This window comes from Leptonychotes weddellii, chromosome 7 (assembly GCF_054177405.1).
Source record: "Leptonychotes weddellii isolate Sample4059 chromosome 7, ASM5417740v2, whole genome shotgun sequence".
Taxonomy (NCBI): Eukaryota; Metazoa; Chordata; class Mammalia; order Carnivora; family Phocidae; genus Leptonychotes; species Leptonychotes weddellii.
Window position 1 is genome coordinate 115,788,963 of NC_138375.1, and position 13,646 is coordinate 115,802,608.

The following is a 13,646-nucleotide window of genomic DNA, read 5'->3' on the forward strand; positions in this document are numbered from 1 at the left end:
CTCCTGCGCTGCTCCTCCCGGGGGAGGAAGGGGAGTCTCCCCAGATCTGCTGCTTGTTGGGTCCCTGCTGGAGGAGCAGTGGCCCGACTGTGCCGCGGATCACGGCTTATGGCAACCCCAAGCTGAGAGCCCGCTCCTCGGCTCCGTCTCTGCAGCCGGCTTCCCTGCTCTGATACCTGGGAGCTCTGCCGCACTCAGGCACCCCCAGTCTTTCTGTGACCCCGAGGGTCCTGAGACCACACTGTCCCGCGAGGTTTTCACCCCCGCTTAGCCACAGGAGTGACGTCCCTCAGTGGAGCAGACTCTGAAAGTTCCGATTTTGTGCTCCGGGGCTCTATCACTTGCCAGAAGCGGCCGATGGAGGCCCCCTCCCCCACCGTCTATCCTCCCGAATATCACCTCGGATTCACTTGTCCGCACGTCCTACCTTCCAGAAAGTGGTCGCTTTTCTGTTCAGAAAGTTGTTGCTATTCTTTTCTTTGATTTCCTGTTGAGTTCGTAGGTGTTCAGAATGGTTTGGTAACTGTTGAGCTGAATTCCTGGGACCAGACGAAATTTAGGTCTCCTACTCCTCTGCTATTCTCTCTATTCTTTATTCTCTTTTTTCCTATCCTTTCTTGTCTTCCTTTGGATCAGTCAGGTTTTTTGTCCAACTCCTTTGGTCTCATAATACTAATTTAACCACTTTCTGAACAGTAAAAAGCCATTCTGATACTTCTGTTCCATTTGACTTCCTGACCTTTTGTGATCATATTGTCATGTATTTTTCTACAAATTTTATTACCTTAAAGGGCATTATTGTTGTACTAAGCAGACAAAAATAGATTTATTCCTTTTTAACCCTTACTGATGCTCTTTATTCCTTCTTGCAAAAATATGCATTCATCTGAAAAATTTCCTTTTGTCCAGAGTGTTCCCTTGTGTTGCTCTTAGTGGTAATATGTGGCAGTATATTCTTTCCGTTTTTGTTTATCTAGATAAATCTTTATTTTGCCCTATGTATACCCATATTTTCACTGGGGATAGAATTCTAGTTTTCAGAATTGTGAAGATTTCCATTATTTGCATTTCCTTTATTGGTTCCATGATTATTTTCTCCTGCAAAGTCATCTGTGGTCTTGTTGCTCTTTTGTGGATGATAAGTCCTTTCCATCCCCACCACCCACCCGCTGCCTGGTTTTGAGATTTTCTTTTTGTCTTTGAATATTTGACTATTTTTCTGTGAGTACCTAGCATTGGTTTTCTTTGTGTTTGTCTTGCTTGGGGTTTATAGAGATTGCTAAATCTTTGGCTTGATGTTTTTCATAAATTTCAGAAAATCCCCAATTGACATCTCTTCAGATATTTATTCTGCCTAATTTCCTCTGTCTTTTCACTTTGAAACTTAAATTACATGCTTGTTGGATATTTTCCCCATGTCCTCTAATGTCTCTTATATGCTCTTCTTTATTTTTCCACTCTTTATTTTTTCCTTTCAGATCTTCAGTCTGTTTATTTTCTGGTGATCTAGCTTCCAGCTTACGATTCTTCTCTTTAGTTGTGTTTAATCTTCTGTTAAATCCATCTGTTGAATTCTTTGTTGTTTAACTTTTAGTTCTAGAATTTTCACTTGATTCCTTTTTAATTGATTGTGATTTGTGATGAAATTCAGCATCTTTTATTTTCCTGAACAAATTAGTCATCATTATTCTAGAGCCTGTGTTTGATAATTCTAAAGTCTGGATAAAGTGTGGGTCTCTCTCTGTTGTATTTTTAATTGGATTTTAGTCATTTGATCTCATTTCCTGCCATACCTAGTAATTGTGGTTTGGGTGTTGGACATTATGTATGAAAAATTGTGAAGCCTGTGGGATAATTTTGTCTTCCAGAGAGGATTTACTTTCTTTGTTAGACATAGAATACTGGCAGATCATCTTGATCTGCTAGGAATAGAAATTGGTGGAGAGTAAATGATCTCAACGAAAAGTTAGCTGCATTTACCAGGGCCACTTTTTCTTGGCAAGCCTAATTTTTGTCTCTCTAGCACCATGATAAGTACCAAAATCTATGCTTAGTTTTTCAGCTGATTTGAGACTAATTTTTTGCTTATTTCTCATCCTCTTGTCCTTTATATGTGCAGCTCAGACACAATTATATTAACTCAAGAGGAAGCTGGGTGCAGATTATTGGTCTCATTTCTTTCTGGTTTCCTTTTCCAGGATTTCAGACTCTCAGTTCTAGCTGCTTTGGTAGCCCCAATTCTGGTATCTCCCAATTCAGTGAAACTTCTTTCAGCTCTAAAGCATTACTTTTTGTTTGACTTCTATGCAGAACAGCCAATGCCCTAAGGGGAAAATTAGCACCTCAGTGGACTTTTCTGCTCTCTGAATATTGACTCTTCAAGTTCTGGCTGTATTTGTTTCTCTGATATGCCTTCAAAAACTTTTTTTTTTTAATCCAACTTTTATAGTTGTTTTTAGCAGAAGGATTGGTCTAATGCAAGTTCTTCTTTCATGGCCTGAAGTAGAAGTGTCTCTCATCTGATTTCACACTATGTCATGAATTAAGTAGAGATGTGCATAAGCTTTGTTATGTGCATAGACTTTGAAATTTGAATCCCAGCTGGTCACTGACCAATATGTGAGAACTTGGATAAGCTTAACCTTTTTGACCTTTTATTTCCTCATCTTTTAATCAATATGTGAGAAATGAAGTTGAAGAGACCTTTGAAGATCGTTTAATTCCACTTAATTAAACTATTTCAGAGTACAGTAAAAGGAAAACTTCTGAATTCATTATATGAAGCTGGTATCATTTTAATTCCCAAGTCTGAGGAAAAACGGCACCTAAAAATAATAGAGCAATCTCATTTATGAATATTAATGCAGAAAATATATTTAAAATAATAACAAACAGAATCCGTCAATATTTTTTAAGAAGTGCATCATGATTAAGAAATGCTTATTCCAGAAATACAGAGATAGGTGAATACCATGAATTCTACTAGAGCTAAGGAGAAAAAGAATCATGATAATCTCTCTAAATTCAGACAAAGTATTTGCTAAAATTCAACACACATTTTATTTTTTATTCAACAAATATGCATTGAGCAGCTGCTCTCTTATAGCACTGAGGATAGCACTGAAGATGCAAGAATGAAGAAGATACTGGCGCCATCCCAACTCACATTCCAGTGGAGGGAAACAGTCAATAAATAAACAAGTAAAAGGACAGACTAGAACATCCATTTATTTCAAAGACTCAATAAAATGTGCATGGATTTCATTAATGTGATAAACATACCTTGGGCCAAAAGCCAGCATTTTGTTTCCCTTTAATAGGGAAACACTAAAGTTTTCTTCTTAAAGTCAGAAATAAGACCATATGCCCATGGACACACCAAATTTCCACAACATTTAACATTAGATTGAGGAATTAGCTGAAGCAATAAGACAAGAGGAAGAGATGAGAGACCTAAGAATTAGAAAGAAAGAGATAAAATCATAGCTATTTGAAGATTACATCAGTATATAAAAGGAAACCCCCAAAGAATCAATGGAATAACTATTACAAACAGTAAGAAATTTAGTCAAGTGGCTGGTTCAAAATCCATATATAAAAATCATTTGCACTCATACATACAAATAAAAAGCAGTTAGAAGATAAAATGAAAGAGAAATTCTATTTATGATAACAAAAGATATACAAAAAGGAAATATTCAGAATACATACAGGAAAATTATAAAATACTCTTGAAAGAAATAAAAGTAGACTTGAACAAATGATGAAAAATACCATGTTGTTAGGTGAGAAGATACAATGTCAGCTTTCCTAAATTTCTAAGTTTTGTACAGTTGCAATAAGACATCCCTAAAGTCTTCTTCTTGAGGTGTGCAAGTTGCTACGCTGCTTATGAATTTCCCCTGCTCCAAAAATACTAGTTGTTTCCATGGATGTGGTACCAGCCCCTGCAGCAGAGAGCTGAGGAGCAGTGTGGGAGGGGCTGGCCTTGCAGCTTACATAGCTCTCATAACACTGAGTGCTCTCCATGGTCCCTCTTCTGAGCCCTGACCTGGTGAGTACCCCTTCAGGAGCCAGCATTCTAGAAGCTCATTTGGTTAACTGTGCTGTGCTGATGGGCTGCAGGCCTATAGCATGTGTCTTCCATTGGTTTCCACTTGGGCTTTTGACTCATTACAGGTGGCAGTCAGAGAATGTAATTTGGGGAAGGGGGATGCACTTTTAAGTACCTCCTCAGTTTCATCCCTCATATTGCCTCTGCTTTCTGACCCCAAAGGATACTAGACAAGAATACTAAGGTGTGAAAGACAATGCCATTTGCTACAAAAGTGGTGGTGCTGAATGGTCTTCTTTTTCATCATGGCAAGAAGTTGGCCCAAGTTAGGTATTTTATTTTCTCCTCTTTGGTTGTTAGCATGGCTTTTTCAACTTTTTCTCAGTATTAGACTTTGTATCCTAAAGTGGTTATTTATGATGAATCGTAGGTACTTTTCACTCGTTGTGAAACCACAGTATATGTTTCCAGCCTTTCCCTGCTATTACTTCTCACTGGGCCTTTTCCTGCTTCCTGCGCATACCCTGTACTCTCTCCTCACCCTGCCTTTTCTTAAGCCTTTCTCTCTTCCTGGTGTACGCTCCCTCCCTTACTCCTGTCTGAAAGCCTGCCCATTCTTCAGTGCTATTTCAGAGGTTCTTTTAAAAACCCTTTTCTTTATGTATGTATACTGGTATTTTTCAAGGTAAAACTACCCCTTTACTTCTCAGTAATTTGTGTTTCTTCTGTAGCCTCCTGTTCAACTATGAATGTTTTCTTTTTTCTTTTTTTCAGCTATGAATATTTTCAATGTAGGAATTCTGTCTGCTTTGCTTATATAACTTCTCAAACACTTTGCTTATTGCCCTGCACAAGCAGGAAGATGGAATTGAATTAAAAAAAAAAAATACCCAAGGGCTTAATTTAGTCCAATGGCAGGGACTGGCTGTCCAAATTGTCTGTAAGATCCCACCCTTTAGAAACTACTGAGTTGAGTACAGTCAATCACCAGATCATGCCAATGACCCACTCAGGAGCAATGGTGGTCTTCATTATGGCACCACAAATCATAACCTGCTGCAGGTCAGATAATTCTGACTCCTGACTGCTTGTGTTTTTTCCAAGCACTATAGCACCTACAGTCTAGGTGGAAGATGTGGTATCAGTCGGGGCCAGGGTCTTCCTTAACACTTGGTACCAGTCCAGATTCCACATGAGGAAGACCATGAGAGTTGTCTCTGTTCATTAAAAACTGAATGATTGGGGCACCTGGGTGGCACAGTCATTGAAGTGTCCGACTCTTGATTTCGGCTCAGGTCATGATCTCAGGGTTGTGAGATTGAGTCCTGAGTCAGGCTCCCTACCAGGCATGGAGCCTGCTTAAGATTCTCTTTCTCCCTTTCCCTCTGGCCCTCCCCACCTCACTCTCTTAAAAAAAAAAAAAAAAAAAACAAAAAACTTGAATGATTAATAATATATTTTTTGATTAAGCCCCCAAAGCGACAAGTTTTTTTATCTTTACTGGTGTGTGTGTGTGTGTGTGTGTGTTGGGCCTTTAGTAGACCCAACATTGCTGAATGTCATATTCTTATGAAAGTGTTCATCTTTTTTGTGAATAAATGGCTAGCAGAGGTGAGATACTTGCAAGTATCTGTACATATGAATTATTCTTCAAAAACCCAAAGTCTTTCTTTTCTTGCAGGAGTCCAGAAGCTTTGAAGTCACAAGAAGAGAAGGTAGGGAAAATGCGTTCATATCCATTTCGTTCTCAGTGTTGACATTTTGGAAGTAGTTTGTTGAAGCTAAGATGAACTTCAGACTGTAGGCAGCCTTTTCTTTGAAATTTCATGTGGCCTTTTCTGGGTGCTGACTATTTGGTACTTGCCTCGAAGGACTGTAAGAATTGAAAGCTAGGACTGCTTGAGAGAACTATGTCTTCTACTTTTGACTACCCGAAGTGGGGTCTGGGGACCTCACTTCTTCATGATCATGTTTGTGGTCTTGAGAGAAGCCTCATTTATTAGTGGAGTTTGAAGTAATTACTTGGTTTCATCCAGCAAAAACAACATCAATAAAAAATGGTTTATGGTTTGAAGTATTTCAATAACTGGGAGAAGATGCCACTGTGAAAAATATTTGTGATTAGATTTTTACAGCTTTGGCTAAGCTGAAATAGAAATAACCAGTTAATGTCCCTTTTGCAACAATTCCATTATGTTCATTTTCCCCGCTGGTTCCTCTAGCACGTTTGTTTTTCGGTTTCTGAGGTAAGTATGCATGGGTGGCGATTTCTGAAACCTTTCCTTAGAAATTGAAGTTTCCCTTACTTTCAGCAATACCTACTGTCGAATAAGATGTCTTTTCTTTGGTTTGGGGATTCTTTGCGAATCATCTCTTTATTGCAGGACTAGGAGGAGGAAGTCGGGAATCAAAGTGAGTTCTTGGTCTAGGGTCCGGCCTTTGGTTTCAGCCTTAATGACAAACTTCTCTGTAGCGTCGTCTCCAGAAAGAGTGGTGATCTAAAGGTGTGAGCAAATTCCACATTGACCTCTAAATGCAATACATCCTTGGCTCCTGATTAATTCTTCTTTTAAGCACTGCAATGAAAGACCTAGAGTAGCCATGTTATCAAATTATGTTTCTAGAGCTTGGAGACCTAAGTCTTGCATACTGCTTGTATTGCTAAACCAATCCCCTTGGTTGTTTGCTGCTACCCATGGGGCTGAAACCCTGGTTTCAGAGGAGCTGGGTATCTGGCTTTAGGATAAACTCTGTGGTTTCCATTCCCATTTGCCATTGTCTCTGGTTTTGGGCTCAGCGTCTCCTGAACTGCATCTGTAGGGTAAGCTGCATTGTGTCGATTTCAAAACCAAATGAAATTGGATGGATATGGGTAGAGCCAGGAGGCCATGTTTCTTATTGATGACCGTGTAAATTGGAAAGAAATAGCCTTAAGCAGAAAAGTCAGCATGAAACTTGGTTTTGAGTATTATTTAATTCATGTCAGTAGCCCCGAGAATGAATATTTAGAATTAATTTGCGTTATGGAATCATATATAAACCTAACCTATGGAATCACATATAAACCTATGGAAAGGTCTCTAAATAGTAAGGCTGGGGTCTGAGAGAATCATGTGTATTTTTGCTCAGAGACCTTAAAAGGCTGGATTGGACCTCCGGCTCCAAATCCACTGAAGACTGACATTGTTGGAGGATGAGCAAAGGTGTGGTTGAGTTATGCTCTGCTCACCCATAACCTTCTCCTCTTTGGAAAAAGCAGCTCTCACAACTGGCTGACTGGGAGTGCATGCTTTGAGTTTGTACCAGCAAATTTGTGCTGACAGCCCATAAACTTTTTCCCCCCGCATTGTGAACTGATGTCTTTCTTGCTTATTTCTGTCAAAGTTGAGTGTTTGAGAGTTCCTGAAATAGCTTAGTGCCTTAATGTCAGTGCTTATAACATGGCAAGAAGGAAGGAAGGAGGAGTGGGACCTTACAGGTTGGTTCCAAGTATTTTCAGGCCTGAGAATTCACTTGCTTGAATGGCCAGGTTGTTAATCTTCTCCAGAAGAGTGTACAAGTGTAAAAATAATAGAAATGCTCTAAATATTTTAATAAACGATTATTCCTACAGACAAAAATAAGACATTATTGTCTCTCAACGAACACTTAGGGTTATTTTACAGTTGGAAATGAAAGAGGAGCAAATAAGTAATACTGAATTTTTCTGCTCAGTTTACCAGGCCCAGGAGATTTTGGAGAGGTCTGGAGGAGGTAGCCTCTGGGTCACACAATCCAAGATGTCTTCCTGTTTTTTGTTTTCATACTACATCTGACTGAGGAGTATCTTCTGTATCCCAGGTTCAGTGGTACAAATGGATGACCAGCCACAAGTTCATACTACGTGACTTTTGGAAAGTGTTGACTAAGTCTGTGAAGTGAGAAGTGAGAGGGACTAAAATTAACAGTGGGAATGGAGTCCAGGATAAATCACAGTGGGGTTGGAGATTGTAAGGGTGACTCAAATGTACTCTGTGCCTTGGACCTGCTCTCTGCCTTATTTCCAGCCTTGGATCTAGTTTTGTCATGATTCGCAGATTGTGGCCCACTTTCTTGTCCCTAGCTTTAAATCATACTGTTCATGTACCCTGAATGCTCTTTGTCCCTAATCTTTATTAAATGCCACCTCTCCCTCATACCTCCCAATTCTTTCTTAACGTGTTTAGCTTACCCTACCTTATTTTGGAGTTAAGGCATCCTATCAGGTAATTTCCTAAGAACAGAGAACCTCCCCTCATTCATTCCAGATTCTTCATGGCCCTAGTCCAAGGCTCTAGTTGCTCAACAATTGTTTTCTGAATTGAGTGCAAGCTACGCATTGCTAAATGTGGTTTGTCTTTTTACTCTGATTCTGTTCCAGTGACAGACAAGTGAGGCACTGAGTGCCTTGGCTCTAGAAAGGCACTTTTTAAGGAGTGTTCTGTGGATATCCATTGGATATTCCTAACTGATCGAAGTGCTCCATGTTCAGAGAAGCTTCATGTGTCCCCCCAAAAGATATGTTGATATCCCAACGCAGAACCTGTGAATGTGACCTTATTTGGAAATCATGTCTTGGCAGATGTGTAATCAAGTTAAGATGAGATTATCCAGGTTTTTAGGAGGGGCTGTAATCCAATAAGTAATAGCAGAAGAGGAGAACACAGGAGAGCGGAGAGCGCCCTGTGATGATGGAGTAGAGAGGGGAGTGATGGATCTATGAGCCAGGGAATCCCAGCATCCCTGGCAACCACCAGAAGCTAGGAAGAATACTCTAAAGCCCTCAGAGGGAGCATGGCTTTGCCAACAGCTTGATTTCTGACCTCTGACCTCTGACCTCCAGAACTGTGAGAAAATAAATTTCTCTTGTTTTAAACCACCCAGTTTGTGGAACTTTATTGTAGCAGCCCTAGGAAAATGATACACTTGGTCGATGCTGGACTCAATATTGAGCTAGTTGTTGAGACTTTTACTGCAGAACCCCTTAGACCTTCAAGATGCTAAATATGACTCTCAAAAGGGGGTGTAATATGCAGCATTTTCCAAATTTAGTTTCCCATGGCATCTTAATTTTGTTGTGTTTGATCATCTCGAGGCTGGCATTCCATGCAGTGTCCTTTGCAAGTCCTGCTCTAGAGAGTTCAGGCAGAGGGAGTGCTCCCTCAGTGCTCAGGATGAGCCTATGACTCGGTACCAGTAACTTCCAAGGGCTTTGCATGGACAGAATGGTGATGTGGTGATAATGAGAATAACTTCTCAGTTCTCGAGTTTTCAGAGAGCATTTACATTCTTTCCCTCCTGTGACCCTCAGCAACCCATGACAGGAGGAGAGCAGAGAGCACCTTACACATGAGACTCCTTCTTTCCTTCCCATGCTGATTTGTGGGAACAAGGACTCCCTCTGGACCAATGTCCCTTTCGTGCACTGATCCTCTCTTGTGTACGTTCTTCTGCACGTTCATGCCCACTGCCAAGGCTAGAGAGCTAAGAGGGACTCTTGGAAGAAAACTGTCTAGGGGTCATTTGATTCCAAGTTAGATTAGGGCTAGGGCTCTCAGGGGAACCTGGAGGGAAATATGTCATACCAGTAGGTGTGGCAGGACTGCAGGACTAGTAGGAAGCCTTCTGGGAGGGGCACGTGCCTGCCCGGCTGACCAAGCCCTTCTTCCCTCAGTGCAGTCCTATGTTGTCCTTGTGCCCTGGGGGCCACTTGTGCTAGCTGCGTGGGGAAGGAGAGATGGTTGCATCTTCATCTGCTTTCCATTGCATGCGTTTTTATACCTCCCTCTAGACATCTTCAATTTAATTTCAACTTTTTCTAAGGCTTCAGCCAAAGATGCCAACCTCACCTCTCCAAGACACTCCCGTGTCCACTCTGAGGGCTGGTGCTGATTGTGGCTGCCAGAATTCATCTGCTCAAACCAGTCCTTTTCTCTAACTGATTCCATCACCCTGAATTACAGCCATGAGAGAACACTTGAGTGAGCTGAGCAAGTGGCCAGGATAATTCAGCCCTTGTCAGCCATCTCTTAGGAACATGGGGTGCGCTAGAAACTATTCCAGATGTCTGCGATTGCGTTATGATTAGAGGCTGTGAGTTTTGGGGTGGGTACCGATGTCCTATTGCATGATCCACCCTCCCAGGGATGGCTCACTCACACGTTCTAGTCCAGACCAGCCTGGCCTGGCTTCTGGCAGGATGTGAGGGAGACCTGAGAGCGGGAATGCTGCTGTCTTCCCAGAAAAAGAATGAGGGAGTGACAGTCACACAGCCAGGGTAGCTCTGACTCCTTAGCAAACCTACTAAACAAACACAACCTGCCAGTCCCCCGCGGTGTGACTAGAGCCTCCCTTTCTGAAAACCTTTGGAATTAGCCCTTAATTGGCAGCTGCCTCTCATAGCCCCTTTATAGTTCTCTGCATCTGGGTGAACTTCGGCTATCAAGAATTGCATTCTATTTACCATTAATTCTGATTTTGTTTAGCAGATGTTTTCTGGCTCTCTCAGTTGCCTGCGTAATCTGTCTTGGTATAATGTGAAGTGGCTGACTCCCTTCCATAAAACAGATGAATAAACTCTTAGCTTCTTTTGAGGTAACTTCTTTAATGGCTGCAGATGCAGGGAATTTAGAAGGGAGCCATCCAAATTTGGCAGTGCCTGGGGTAATAGGTCCTTTTCAAATCAAGACTGCCATCTGGACGAAGAGATGAAGTTTCCTTCCCCATTCCACCCTCACTCACTCACGTACAGGGGAGCTTGCTGGTTCTCTCCTACAGTCCCTGGGCCTCAAAAAGGTAAGAGTGACATCTGTCTCTTTCTACTTCTAGCGCCACAGAAATTGGCTCTTTCTGGGTAGTGCTGCCATTTTTCAACTGCTGGAAAACTGTATTGTACCTGCTTGCCCCAGCTTGAGTGGGAAGTGGATGGCACAGCTGGCTGGTGTGTTCTGGTTGAAAACAGTGCTCTGCTACCCAGTTGTGATCATGACCGATTGGCAGGCAGTAGAATCCTCCCTCCCTATGTACTCACAGGGTGACTTTGGGGATGTTTCTCAATCTTATTGGGAAAAAAAGGGGCATTGTAATAGTACAGACCATTAGTCCCGACCCTGGATTACAGTCAGCAAGCCAGTTTGCCCTGGCTAAAGCATGAAAGTCTCATGAAACTTGAGAATCCAAGGGAGGCCCTGGCTGCAAGCACAGCTGATTAAAGCCTCCTCCCTCTCTTTCGCTCTCTTGGCTTGTTGGCCTCTTCTGTGCAGCCTTGCAGGATGGCTACAAGCAGTCCCAGTTCAGTCCTGACTGCTCACCAACCCAGAGGGTACAACTGTTTTCTTCAGAATGACCCCAGACCTGTCCCAGCAAGGACTCTGGCCAGGTTTTGTATCAGGACTTAAGCCCTAAGCCGGTCACTGAGGCAGGGAGGGGATGGAACACTGTGATTGGCCAGGGGGCATCACGTGGTCTCTCGGGGGTTTGTAAAATCACCTTCACTCAAATGGCAGGGAATGGGGACAGATTTGGTCCTCAGAGGAAGGATGCTGAGCAGCATGCTGTCATTGCCCCTCATGACCTCATGGAGATGTGGCGGGGAGAGCTTGGGTGTGGAGAGCCCTCGGCCCAGCATGAGCAGGAGCATCAGTGCCTGGTGGCCTTGGTAGTCTCCATTATGGTTCTTCCCATCTTGCATGTGTAGATCTGGCCTTAGACCTAGAGTGAGGAACGTCTCAGGTCATCAAGTGACCTGGTGACCAGGGTCCACCAGAATTGTCCTGAGCATCATAGTTACCAACCCCTCAATTACTCCATCGGAATAAAGCTCAGGGAGTGAAGACAAGGGCCTCTGCCAAGGATCATGCACAGCATTAGCCAGAGGAGTCTCAGGCTGTGCGTCACCCCAAGCTTCTGTTCCCGAGCCCCCCCCCCCCCCAAGATAATTCTGAGTGCCTGGGCCTAGAACGATTGGTGGTGGACTGAGACAGCCTGAGTGAGCCTGAGTTCTCATTCCTGTCCCTGCACATGATCGTCCTTGATCAAAGGTCCACCAGGCTCTGGGTGAGCGACTGTCTCCTGCTAGCGCCTGGGCCGTTTCGGCTGTCCCCAGTGATTCGGAAGCAGAAGGACCTTGCTGGCTACAGCTCAGGGCTGACGATGGGCAGCTGCTTGTGCTGCCGTTGGGACCACACGTGTGTGACTTGTCGCCCAGAGCCTTGGCACCACAGGACTCAGTGTGGGCGGTCACGGCCCGAGCGAGGGGCGGCTCTCATGCCGCTGTGTAGGGCGAGCCCTGGGAGAGCAGGGAGCGGGGCCCTTCTCTCTGGCCTCCTGTGCTCCTCATACACAGCAAGCCCTGAAGAAGCCTTAGACACCTGGTACCTCCCACTCGATGTGACATCGCCACTTCTCATAAAGCAAAATCACAGGTATAGGGGCTCCCGGCTTGTTTGGCTCTGGGTCCCACAGCTCCAGGACCCCCCATCCTTACTGCTGTGCTGCTTCTTCTCACCAGCGTCCTTGGAAGGCTCACTCTCCTTAACGAACATCCTCAGAGAGCCGCTGTGCTCTTTATGGGGACTTGTGGGTCCCTCTGCTAACAGGTACTAACAAGCTGCTGGTGCAGGTGAGCTAGATCTCTGGTTGCGATGGCAAACTGTAGGGCCTCCGTAGGTCTGGGCAGGGTGGGGAACCCCTGTGCACCGAGCTGTGCTTGTCACATGAGGAGTCTCCTCGGGGTTGTGACTGCACACTTGGAGTAAGGTCCCTATCTGGAACTTGTGGGGAAGAGTTGTGTAGTCTAAGAAGTCATTACTCCCAAAGGGTGCCAACCACGGCCAATGTAGAGGGACAATGAGGTGAGCCCTTCACGAGACAGCCCTGCCCTGCAGCAGGCTGAGCTGGCCCACCATGGCCCAGAGAGGGGGTGATAGCACTCCCGTGAGGCCTGCTGAGGCCTGTCCCTGCCCTGGGGGCTCGCCTCTCTTCTCTGAGGCCCCACAGTGAAGGTTGACATTGGCATCTTCGTCCATCGCCCGGTCCATCAGCCAGAAGGGTGTTTTGCTTTTCAGGAAGCCTTGAAATTGTCTTCTCCATATAAACACTGAAGCTCTTTTCAAACTTGCTAAGCCATTTGCCCTAGCAATATTCATGTGCCATCGGCAAGCCTCTGGGGTTAATTATTTGTGACTTAAAAGGCATTTGTTTCTGTCTCTTTTGTCTCATTGCTGCTGAGCAGTCTTTCTTTATTAGGAAATGAGGTACAGAGTCCAACTGACCATTATGTTCTAATTCTCTTCTTGTCATGAGAATTAATTCATCTTTTTAAAACTCTCTTTAAAAAAAAAAAAACAACAAACCTGCCTTCCTATTTTCAGATAGTGTTGTTCTCTTAACAAATGTTTAATCTCTCTACTCCAGTGGGAACAGAGCCAAAGCTAGAAATAATCTGCAAGGTGAGACATCTCGGCCTGCTGGTGCTCTCTCCTCTGGTCCCACTCGCTTTGGGGAACTCCCTGCTGCCTAGCCGTTGGTCTGTTGGTCTCCTGGGGCTGCGGTGAGGGCTTCATGTGCGTCCTCC

At 43.8% G+C, this 13,646-nt stretch overlaps 1 protein-coding gene across 3 annotated transcripts in view; it reads left to right on the forward strand.

The window, feature by feature from the left end:
* The window catches only part of FSTL4 (follistatin like 4), a 400,176-nt gene that overhangs the window by 60,827 nt on the left and 325,703 nt on the right, over positions 1 to 13,646 (forward strand). For all 3 annotated transcript variants that reach the window (XM_081827062.1, XM_081827061.1, XM_081827063.1), the window contains exon 3: positions 5,736 to 5,769. In XM_081827062.1, coding sequence (XP_081683188.1) covers positions 5,736 to 5,769 — 34 coding nt within the window. The remainder of the gene's footprint in view (positions 1 to 5,735; positions 5,770 to 13,646) is intronic.